The sequence below is a fragment of the Rhinolophus ferrumequinum genome, chromosome 10 (genome assembly GCF_004115265.2).
Source record: "Rhinolophus ferrumequinum isolate MPI-CBG mRhiFer1 chromosome 10, mRhiFer1_v1.p, whole genome shotgun sequence".
NCBI classification, from domain to species: Eukaryota; Metazoa; Chordata; class Mammalia; order Chiroptera; family Rhinolophidae; genus Rhinolophus; species Rhinolophus ferrumequinum.
In genome coordinates, this window is record NC_046293.1 from 65794313 (window position 1) to 65806322 (window position 12010).

At 40.9% G+C, this 12010-nt stretch overlaps 1 protein-coding gene across 1 annotated transcript in view; it reads left to right on the forward strand.

Annotated features, from left to right (window-relative positions):
• Nucleotides 1-12010, forward strand: part of MYRFL (myelin regulatory factor like) — a 106257-nt gene that overhangs the window by 68227 nt on the left and 26020 nt on the right. The window contains exons 12-13 of the mRNA XM_033116129.1: nt 5495-5603; nt 6362-6471. Coding sequence (XP_032972020.1) covers nt 5495-5603; nt 6362-6471 — 219 coding nt within the window. The remainder of the gene's footprint in view (nt 1-5494; nt 5604-6361; nt 6472-12010) is intronic.

Here is a 12010-nt window from a genome sequence, read left to right on the forward strand (position 1 = left end):
CTCAGCTACAAGGACAAGTATAGACTCAAAGTGAAAGGGTGGAAATTGACACTCCAAGCAAATGGTACCCAGAGAAAATCAGGTGTAGCCATAATGATATCAGATAAAACAGACTTCAGGGTGAAAAAGAAAACAAGGGACAAAGATGGACATTTCATGATGGTAAAGGGGACTATACAACAAGAAGACATAACAGTCATCAATATTTATGCTGCCAATCAGGGAGCACTGAAATATACCAAGCAACTACTAACAGAACTAAAGGGAGAAATTGACCAAAACACAATTATAGTAGGGGACTTAAATACATCATTGACAGCTATGGATAGATCATCCAAACAGAATATAAATAACGAAATAGCAGCCCTAAATGTCACATTAGATGAAATGGACATAATTGACATATATAGAGCACTTCATCCTAAAACATCAGACTATACATTCTTTTCTAGTGTACATGGAACATTCTCAAGGATAGACCATATATTGGGACATAAAATCAGCCTCAGCAAATTTAAGAAGATTGAAATCATACCAAGCATATTCTCTGATCACAAGGCTTTGAAATTGGTTATCAACTGCAAAAAGAAAGCAGGAAAAAACACAAATACATGGAGATTAAACAACATACTTTTAAAGAACGACTGGGTCAGAGAAGAAATTAGAGGACAGATCAAAAGATACATAGAAACAAATGAGAATGAAAATACATCCTACCAAAATTTTTGGGATGCAATGAAAGCAGTTTTAAGAGGGGAATTTATATCATTACAGGCCTATTTCAAGAAACAAAAAAAAATCCCAAATAAATAACCTCATGTTACACCTTAAAGAACTAGAAAAAGAAGAAAAAGTGAAACCCAAGGTCAGCAGAAGAAAGGAAATAACAAAAATCAGAGCAGAACTAAATGAAATAGAGAACAAAAAGACAATAGAAAAAAATTAATGTGACAAAGAGCTGGTTCTTTGAAGATTAACAAAATTAACAAACCCTTGGCTAGACTCACTAAGATAAAAAGAGAGAAGACACTAATTAACAAAATCAGAAATGAAAGAGGGGAAGTTATCACGGACGCCACAGAAATACAAAGGATCATCCAAGAATACAATGAAAGACTATATGCCACCAAATTCAATAACCTAGAAGAAATGGACAAGTTCTTAGAAACATATAGCCTTCCAAGGCTGAACCATGAAGAACTGGAAAATCTAAACAGACCGATCACCAGTAACGAAATTGAATCAGTCATCCAAAACCTTCCCAAAAGCAAATGTCCGGGACCAGACGGCTTCACTAGTGAATTCTACCAAACCTTCAAAGAGGATCTAATACCAATCCTGCTCAAACTCTTCCAAAAAATTGAAAAAGAGACAGTACTCCCTAACTCATTTTATGAGGCCAACATTACCCTGATACCAAAACCCGGTAAGGACAACACAAAAAAAGAAAACTACAGACCAATATCTCTGATGAATACAGATGCAAAAATCCTAAACAAAATACTAGCATATTGAATACAACAATGCATTCAAAAGATTATGCATCACGACCAAGTGGGGTTCATCCCCGGGGCACAAGGATGGTTCAACATCCACAAATCCATCAATGTGATACATCACATAAACAAAATAAAGGACAAAAATCATATGATTATATCAACTGATGCAGAAAAAGCATTTGACAAGATACAACATCGATTTATGATTAAAACACTTAATAAAATAGGTATAGAAGGAAAATACCTTAACATAATAAAGGCCATATATGACAAGCCCTCAGCTAATCTCATAATCAATGGTGAAAAACTGAAGCCCTTTGCTCTACGTTCAGGAACACGAGAGGGCTGTCCCCTATCACCTCTGCTTTTCATCATAGTGTTGGAAGTCCTTCCCAGAGCAATCAAGCAAGAGAAAGAAATAAAAGGCATCCAAATTGGGAATGAAGAAGTTAAATTATCACTCTTTGCAGATGACATGATGCTATATATATAGAAAACCCTAAAGACTCCACCAAAAAGCTATTAGAAACAATCAACAAATACAGTAAAGTTGCTGGCTACAAAATCAACGTACAAAAGTCCATTGCATTCCTATATACTAACAATGAAATCTCAGAAAAAGAAATACAAAAAGCAATTCCTTTTGCAATTGCAGCAAAAAGAATAAAATACCTAGGAATAAACTTAACCAAGGATGTGAAGGACCTATATGCTGAAAACTATAAGACATTTTTGAGAGAAATTGAAGAAGACACAAAGAAATGGAAAGACATTCCGTGCTCATGGATTGGAGAATCAACATAGTTAAAATCGCCATATTACCCAAAGCAATACACAGATTTAATGTAATCCCCATCAAAATCCCAATGGCATTTTTTAAAGAAATAGGACAAAAAATCATCAGATTTGTTTGGAACCACAAAAGACCCCGAATAGCCAAAGCAATCTTAAGAAAAAAGAATAATACTGGAGGTATCACACTCCCTGACTTTAGCTTGTACTACAGGGCTACATAATCAAAACAGCATGGTATTGGCAGAAAAACAGACACATAGACCAATGGAATAGAATTGAGAACCCAGAAATAAAACCACATAAATATGGACAGATAATTTTTGACAAAAAAGCTAAAAACATACAATGGAGGAAAGACAGCCTCTTCAATAAATGGTGGTGGGAGAATTGGATAGCCACGTACAAAAGAATGAAACTGGACTGCTATCTGTCACCATGTACCAAAATTAATTCAAAATGGATCAAAGACCTAAGCATAAGACCTGACACAATAAACTGCATAGAAAAAAACATAGGTACTAAACTTAAGGATCTTAGGTTCAAAGAGCATTTTATGAATTTGACTCCAAAGGCAATGGAAGTAAAAGCTAAAATAAATGAATGGGACTATATGAAACTTAAAAGCTTCTGCACAGCAAAAGAAACCATCGACAAAATAAAGAGGCAACCAACTGAATGGGAGAAGATTTTCGCAAACAGTGCCTCCGATAAGGGGCTAATATCCAAAATATACAAGGAACTCATGAAAGTCAACAACAAAAAAACAAACAACCCAATTGAAAAATGGGCAGAGGACCTGAAGAGATATTTCTCCAAAGAGGACATACAAATGGCAAATAGACATATGAAAAAATGCTCAACATCACTTATCATCAGAGAAATGCAAATAAAAACCACAATGAGATATTACCTCACCCCAGTCAGAATGGCTATCATCAACAAGACAAATAGTAACAAGTGTTGGAGAGGCTGTGGAGAAAAAGGAACCCTCATACACTGTTGGTGGGAAAGCAGACTGGTGCAGCCGTTATGGAAGGCAGTGTGGAGGTTCCTCAAAAAATTACGAATAGAATTACCATATGGAATTACCCAGCAATCCCTCTCCTGGGTATCTACCCAAAAGATCTGAAAACATTTATACATAAAGACACATGTACTCCAATGTTCATTGCAGCTTTGTTTATGGTGGCCAAGACATGGAAACACCCAAAATGTCCTTTGATAGATGAATGGATAAAGAAGTTGTGGTATATGTACACAATGGAATACTGTTTGGCGGTAAGAAAAGATGATATAGGAACATTTGTGACAACATGGATGGATCTTGAGAGTATAATGCTAAGCGAAATAAGTCAGACAGAAAAAGCAGAGAACCATATGATTTCACGGACATGTGGTATATAAACCAAAAACAACAAAACAAGACAAAAAAATGAGAAACAAAAACTCATAGACACTGACAATAGTTTAGTGGTTACCAGAAGGTAATGGGGGTGGAGGGTGGGAGATGAGGGTAAGGGGGATCAAATATATGGTGATGGAAGGAGAACTGACTCTGGGTGGTGAACACACAATGGGATTTATAGATGATGTAATGCAGAATTGTACACCTGAAATCTGTGTAATTTTACTAACAATTGTCACCCCAATAAATTTTAAAAAAAAGAAAAAAAGAAAGACATAATAAGGGTGACACAACTAGCTGTCGGGTGATGACTTGGATTCGTGCTATGAAGGAAAAGAACAAGTGCCATTAGCACATAAGCAGAGGGACCCTTACTAGTCTTGGAGATCAAGAACTGCTTCTCTGGTGAAAGGAGGTCTAAATTGGGGGAAGAGAAGGTGGGGAGTGCAGGGAAGTTGCTATGAGCTAAAGTCCTGAAGTGAAAAGAATGGAACATGTTGGAGAACAACCAAGATCTTGGTTGTGCTTCACCATCTCAAGGAAGCCTTCCTTTACGCTCCCCTGAATGTGTTTTAGATATTCACCAATGATTCTCTCTATTCATAATTCCGTAATCACCCTGCATATCTTATGGTAATATAACCCTATGTGATGAGTCTGCCTTCCTGTCTAGACCTTGAACTTTTAAAAGGCAACCATTTTGGAAGTCCCAACACTTAGTGTAGGGTGTGGTATGTGGAAGGTGACTGGTAAATAATAGTCAAATAAAATAAGGAATGAATGCATTGAACCAAGCTTTGGATAATAGCAGTTATTAAAATAGCAGTGAGTACCAGAAGTAAAACTCATCCATTTAGCCAATGAAGTGCCAACCAAGTCACAACCTTTCACTAAAAGAAAATTTAGGGGACCTACCTAGGGCTGCCAACTTTTTACTTGTTGAATAAGGTCATTAAAAAAAAAAAAATCAACCTTGCTATACCATTAATGCATTTAAAAACAAACAAACAAGCAAACAAACAAACAGAAAACCCCTCAAAGGGGAATCCTTTGAATCAAATATACTTAGCTTTAGGAAAAATTCACTGTTGTTATCATTTTGTTGGGACCTAGTGAAATTTTTTGAGGAATTTGCAGTGACAACCTCCAAGAGCAATGAGCTCAGAGGACACCATCACTGGCTGGGTGCTCTGGGGGAGGAGCCATCCCAGGAGGGGAAGCTCTGGGTTGTCCAGCTGGTGGGCAACCTGGATTTGTAATCTGCCACCTGAAGACATTTTCCTAGCAAAATGTCCAAGAGCAATTCAACAATAGAGGATACATCTATACCTCAAATGTTCTTGAACTAAACATTGCATTTTCAACTTATAAATACAAGTTAGACTTTATTTGTTTGGTGTTTATACTTGTGTGTTCATTTGGAAATGATACTTTGCAATCCTGAACAGCAATTGTTTCTCTGCAAAGTGAGCTACCTCTGTTCTCAGAAGCAGGCTTCACCTTTCAGAGGAGGGAAGGAAGGCAAGAGCCATGAATGAGGGAGGCTTTGCCCTGGAATTTAGATATAAAACCTCTGGTTCAGTTTACAAATCAGTGGCTGGAAGTCACTGACATGAATCTTGAAACGCTGGCTTCTCTAAGGAGAAAAATACAAATTTTTCTTAAAATAGTTTGGTCAAGAGGAAAACACAATCCCATTTTTCAACATTTCCTAATCTCTCTGGGTCACTCTGGGCATTGATTTGAATACGAAATACCTATGCAAGTGAAATCTGTTCTTCTTTAATTAAATTAGGTTGACACAAATGAGCAGCTGAGAAGAATAGCCCAAATGAGGATTGTCGAATACGACTACAAACCTGAATTCGCATCTGCGATGGGAATAAACACTGCCCACCAAACAGGTACACAATTTGGCATTGTCAACTATTAAAATTTGAATTCCCTTTTTACCTGGAACCCTTCAGGTTTGGCACTTGACAGCGTCCTATTGGTCTAACTGGTCCTCTGTGAAACCCATAATCACCAGAACAGGAAACGTTAAAAAAAATGTCATCTTTACTCAAGCCTACCCCAACTCCTGCACCCCAAGGTACCTGGTGGAGTATTTTGAATATATTGTTTCTTTTCACTGGAGTCCTCTTGCTCATGGGATGAAGGTTGAGGGGCAGATGGCAGCTCAAACTGTCTGAGGAGCAGCACTGGGCAGTCCTGGGATGGAGAGAGCAGATGGCAGGGTAGGCGGGTCTAGGTCAGAGAAGGGGCAAGTGGTGTTTATATTACAAGCCTGGAATCCTAAAGAAAGAAGGACCATTTAGGGGGCAAAGTCCTCCTGCAGGAAAAGAAAAAATTCAAGCTAAAGACCCACGCTTGCTTCTATGTAGAGGAATTTTAAGGTACTTACTCCTTCCAACATTTGGCCCAAAGTCAAGGAAACGTAAAGAAAATGACACTCCCACTTTAATCCTATAGTGGTTCTTGGCTCAAAATTCTCTCTGCTTCAAATGCATCGGAGATCAAAGCAAAAGCTGAGAAGGGCTAAGCATCTCTTTGCAAAGATGTCCCCTGTGGCTGTCTGTATTGTATTCTGATGTAGGCCTGGGAAGATTTGCTCCAGAAAGGTCTTTTCCTGACTAAACCTGTTGGAGTGTTTTGTGTCTAGGAATGATTGCCCAGGAGGTGCGAGAGATCCTGCCCAGAGCTGTAAGAGAGGTCGGTGATGTCACCTGTGAAAATGGAGAGACGTTGGAGAACTTCCTTATGGTCGATAAGGTAACCACTATCAGATACTTGCCACTAGAGCTATAACCCCTTCTGTGACATCACAATGTGCTAAAACACCCAACCAGGAAACTGAGCTGTGGAGTAGCAGTTTTCCCACACAGGTCATAGGCACCAGAAAGAAGTCCCGTAAGGGAACAAGGAAAAGGAGTATGCAACAATAAGCATTAAAGTTCAGCGAGTCTTACTGCTGGAGGGAAACTGGCCGTGGGAAACTAGCAGGAATGCACTTAAAACAAGGACCCAACATCATGAGAAATAGTGACAACAAGTCTGATTAGACTTTGTCTTGAAAAATGGCACTAAAACGTATGAAAGTATAACTTACCTCACATGATATCATTTGAGTTATCATTAAACCAATGTGCTCCTCCTTCAAACGATTGAAGGCTGACGTGTTGTTTGGTTTCTCTCTTTGGAGCATAGTTTTTTGTATGTTTGACTTTCACAGCACATTCCTCAGTCATAAAGTGGATCATTTTTGCAAATATACTCATGAGCCTCCTCATTTTCCCCAAGGGCCTGTCTTAGTTCTTTGATATTCAAATCATTTTCTTTTTGGAGGAATGTCACCGTGTTTGTGGATGAGTTCTTCTTCGCTTGTTAAGGGGTCTAAGGCTGCCATTTCCTCACTTGCCTATGTGCGTTGCGTGTGATTTGAGTACTTCTCCGAGATCACGTCTGTTAACTCTGTTAAATCCTGCCTCTTTGGCAAGCTTTGCAGATTCACCCTGCTGCTGATTTGCTTTCCATTGCATTATTACATTTGCTGCTAGGAGGGCAGACTGCTGCGGGGATTTTACAGTAACTGCGAGAGATGCTTGAGTGGAGACGAATTTGTAATCTGCCAGTTCAACTTCAAAGAATCAGCGGGGTAGGGGGGGAGAAAATGCAGATTCTGATTCAACCAGAATGGGGTGAAATCTGAGGTCCTGCATTTCTAACCAGCCTCCAGGTCAGGGGTGTCCAAACTTTTTTCAACGGTTTTCGCCAAGGGCCATAGGCAGTAAAATACTCAAACAACCGGGCCACTCACTCGAGGTGAAGTACGTATTGCCTCACGTCATTTATTTAAGTAAACGAAATATATTTTTGGAATTTGCTACGGGCCAGTTAACAATGGATTGCGGGCTGCAGTTGGCCCATGGGCCGCAGTTTGGACACCCCTGCTCCAGGTGATGTCAGTTTTGCCGCTTCCGCTGCTCAGTAAGCCATACGTGGAGTAGCAAGGTGGGGGGTGCGTTTTCATGTTAGACCCTTCCGCAGTCTTCTACCTCCACGCACATGGACAACAAATACTTAGATAACAGGATCAGAGGGCCTGCTCAGCCCTGGGCTCCAGAAGAAATTCCTTGGTCTCTCCCTCAGACATAGGCTATCATTTCACTTGAGAGGTAGATCATGAGAAATTTATTTTTCAGAAGAAAGTACTGAGTTTTTCTAATGATTTACTTAAAACATAACATAGTTTCTATTTACTTCAAATACAGAATATATTCAGAGGTATTTGTAGAATAGTCACCCTCACAAGCTTCCTGGTGTGAGAGAAAAGTGCGTAGGCACAGCTGTCAGTCTCGGGATACAGCCTAGGGAGTGTGTCACGGGCTGCCAAGGTGGAAACTCTTGGGATTCCACCTCTGGTAGCAGCGATATCACTTCTGGCCCTCCCCTAGAACACTCAGGAAAGAGATTTCTCTTTTCTTTGTAGGTAATGTCTGCCCAGGGCCTTATGACTCTCACTTTTCAGCAAAATAATTAGTTCTCCCCCTGGCCCAGTATGTTCCCATTCCCAGTTGAGATAAATGCGGAGAGTTGGGATTCTTAGCAACAGGAGTTCCAAGGGCCACTCACCACCTTTCCCAGGAGAGGCTACAGCCCAAGTTCTTTCCTAGGAAGGCAATACCGGGCACTGGGAAAGGAGGGTGTGCTATTCCTCTTCCCGAAAACCAGGCTCATTTGTCACCTGAGGAGCACAACATATCAAGGCAGCGTTCAGTGTATAAATAAGTAAAACCGGCAGGAGTCCAGAGTGGAAAAGTTGTGATTCTCTTGGTAACAGGATCTTATAATGATCTCCAGAGACATCACTCAGGCCACTGTCGTTTACAGAATCCATAACACCAAGAGCCGATGACTATCTTCACCCTGAATCCTGGCTTTCTCCTTGGGCTCCCTTCCGAGGATAGACTTCAATTGCTGGTTGAATTCTCCAGGCTGTGGAATCTCCCTCCTCTACATTCTGTATGAGGACTTCACAGAATGTCTTCTTTATTCTTTCTTATTAAGAAAACAGGGAACTCGGCTCCTGTTGTCCCATGCTCTTTGTTAATTATAAAATAAAGCAAGATGTACAGAGAGCCTCTTGCTTTCCTGGCTTTGCACCCATTTGTATGAGCAGCGTGGTGTCTTTGATGGCCACATCCAGGGCTGCTGGCGTTCAGGAACTTCGCTAGGACTTCCTGGGCTTCATGTGCTGTGGTAACTGGTGGAGATCAGATTAAGATACAGTCTCTCCACTCTTCACTCCATTTCGCTTCCACCAAATGTCCTATACAGCTAAGATTGTGAACAATGGCTCTCCCTGGAGCTGGGCTGCCGTGAGCAGCCGGAGGTCAGCGTGGGCTGCTGTATACTTCTGTGGGCTACTGTGTGCTGCCAGGAGCAGCCAGTGGCCAGCGCGAGTGGTTGGCAGACCGCGAGAGCTGCCGTGAGCAGCCGACCACTGACTGGTGACCAACTCCCTCAGCCAGGGGGAAGCACAAGGCTCATAATACCAGCATGGGTCAGGGAACTGTGTCTTACACAGCTAGATTGAGAAACAATGGCTTGAACTGGAGTGGGGGGTGGGGAGGCAGAAGAAGGGGGAAAAAAGAAAAAGAAAAATGTACACAATCAATGTAAGAACTGCCTTAAACAAATTCACAACTAAGTCTACATAAAGATGAAGTTCACCTTATGGATAATTATTTATTGACTAATCTCTGTGTGTGTTTTGCTAAGACTGCATGTTACAAACCACCCTACTATAACTTAATGTGTAGCTACTTTTTACTCATTGATTCTATTTTTCCTTCAACTATAATGAGGCAGGAATTGTCATTTGAGTCATGCAGAGATAAATAAAACTTGGTTCCTCTCTTACAGATAACTTACAGATAAAACAAGTACACACGTAATCAAGCTCTAAGCTAGGTACAACGTGAGAGGTATTGTGGGGTGCATAAACGAAGTAGCAGGTCAGTTCAGAGGAAGGAGGGAGGCTATCTGGAGACCAGGAAGGAATTCATGTATGGAAAGGAAGCTGGGAGACTGAGAGACAAGTGAAAGAAGACACTGTCAGAACTTGCGGACCTTCAAACCCATGAGGAACTTAGGACAAGGTGTGACTGAGGAAGGGGATCACAGGTGGCCTCTCAAACCTTCCTTTTTCTCATCCACAGTATCCAAGTAGACACCACGTCCTATTGTTCCTACTTTGGTAATATCTTTTGTATATCATCTCCCCTCTTTATTCTTTCTATTTTCTCCCTATTATAATGACATGACTGACTTTCTAGCTAGCCACTAGTAGACTTGTCTTCCTTAAAAACAAAAGAAAACAAATCTCTGATCATACAATCTCCCTTTCCCACTTTTGGCTCTTCATTGACTAAACTATGATAACCCTTTGCAACCTAGCTGGAATCTTCTCTTTCTAAGTCATTCCCTAACATTCACATCAACCCCAAAGCACCTTGCAAAGAAGCTGAGACCCTTCAGAATACGATGCATTTGCACACACAGGCACATCTTGTGGCTAGCCCCTCTAACCTCCAGCTTAATTTTCTGTTCCTCGTGCTCCCCAGGTTTGTGTCTGCCTTAGAGCTGTTCCATTGAGTGTTCTCTGCACTAAACACCCTCCTTTTCGATGATCTCATCGTTTGGAACTCAGCAGCAAGACCTTCCCTGACCACCTCATCTGAATAGTCTCCACACCACTTGGTTTCACTTTGTAAGATTCAGGGCCGCTGCGAGGGTGTATAATGTCTTCGTAGTAATTAGAAAACGGTCCACCCTCTGGCTGGTGCAGAACCTGTCCGCCCTCTCAGCTGGGCCTCAGAGCAGGAGACATACTGCAAACTTGCTCACAGCAGTCTGGAGACCTTTTTCCCTAACTAAAATTATCTTGTTTATTTGCCTCCTTGTTCTTTGCCAATCTCCCTAATTAGTTGTGTGAGAGCAAAAAATCTTCTATGTCTTTCAAAACTGTCTCTTCAGTACTTGATGTGTGGCTTTAACTCCGGGGCTTAGAATATTGTAGGAAGTCAATGAATATTGGTTGAATTAAAAATTCCATGATGCTTGGATTAATCCTGTTTCCATACTTAAGCCTCTGAATACACATCTTCTGGGGTATTTATCAGTGTGTTGTCATTCTCTCTCGGTGGTGTGTCTCCTCCAGTAGACTGTGAGCTTCTGGAGGTCAGAGAATGTGCCTTGTCGATCCTCTGTTGTTTAGTACAGTGTCTGATACATCCTGGGTTTTCAATAAGAATGTATGTATGTTAATGCCTGAAATTTTGAATCTAAATGAAAGGAAGAGAACTGGTTCTATTAACATAAAGACGCCTGAAGGAGAAGTGGTTGTCTGGGAAAAAAAATGAGTTTAATTTTGAGTTTGAGATATCAGCTGAACAGTCCGATGGAAATGTGCAGAGGTGACCACTGGGAGTGTGGAACTTGAGAGAGCAGGTGGGGTCGAAGGGAAGCGGCTGACATGGATAAAATATCAACGAATAAGGGAAAGGTTATGGATGCAGGTCACAGATTGGAAGTCTGGGGCCGAGTCTGGCCTGTAGACGTTTTCCCCCCTGTCACTGTGTTTTAAACATTTTGAAATTTGGTGCCTACCTTCAAAATTCAGGAGATCCTCACACAAAGGTCAGATTTCTGATGCCCTGGAAATATCAGATCTGGTGACAACGTGTGGAGGGGTGGCTTCACATGTCTTCACATCTTTGCTTCCTGTTACCTGCCTGGCCCTAGAGGCTTTCGAGATCATATAGAATAAGAAGCAAAGAGGACTAAAAGCAGCAGAACAAATCCAGTGAGGGCTGTAGAGGAAGGAGAGGACCTATGAAGGTTGAAGGGATTGGGCAAAAGCTGGAGAATATGGAGCAAGCTCATTGCCAAAAAGTCACGTGAGCAGAGAGGCTCAACCAGGAAATGCAGGGAGAGTGGGGCGAGGGAAATGAATGTTACCAAAATATCACTGACTTTGATGATTGAAAAATCGCCGATAGTATATGGCACTGTGGTTAAGAGCATAAATTTCAGCATCAGATAAAACTGTGTCCAAAACTTGGCAAGTTTTGGAGATCATAAGGTCACTTTTATAGCTATACAAAACAAATTTTTTTCTTCCTTACAGTTCTACAGTAAAAATAACTTCATTATGGTGAGTTAAAATTCTACCTTAATCACTTTGTCCCCCACCAAAGAAGCTATTGTTTTTCATAAGTGAGTTTTGTTAATGCAAGTTTTCTTAGGA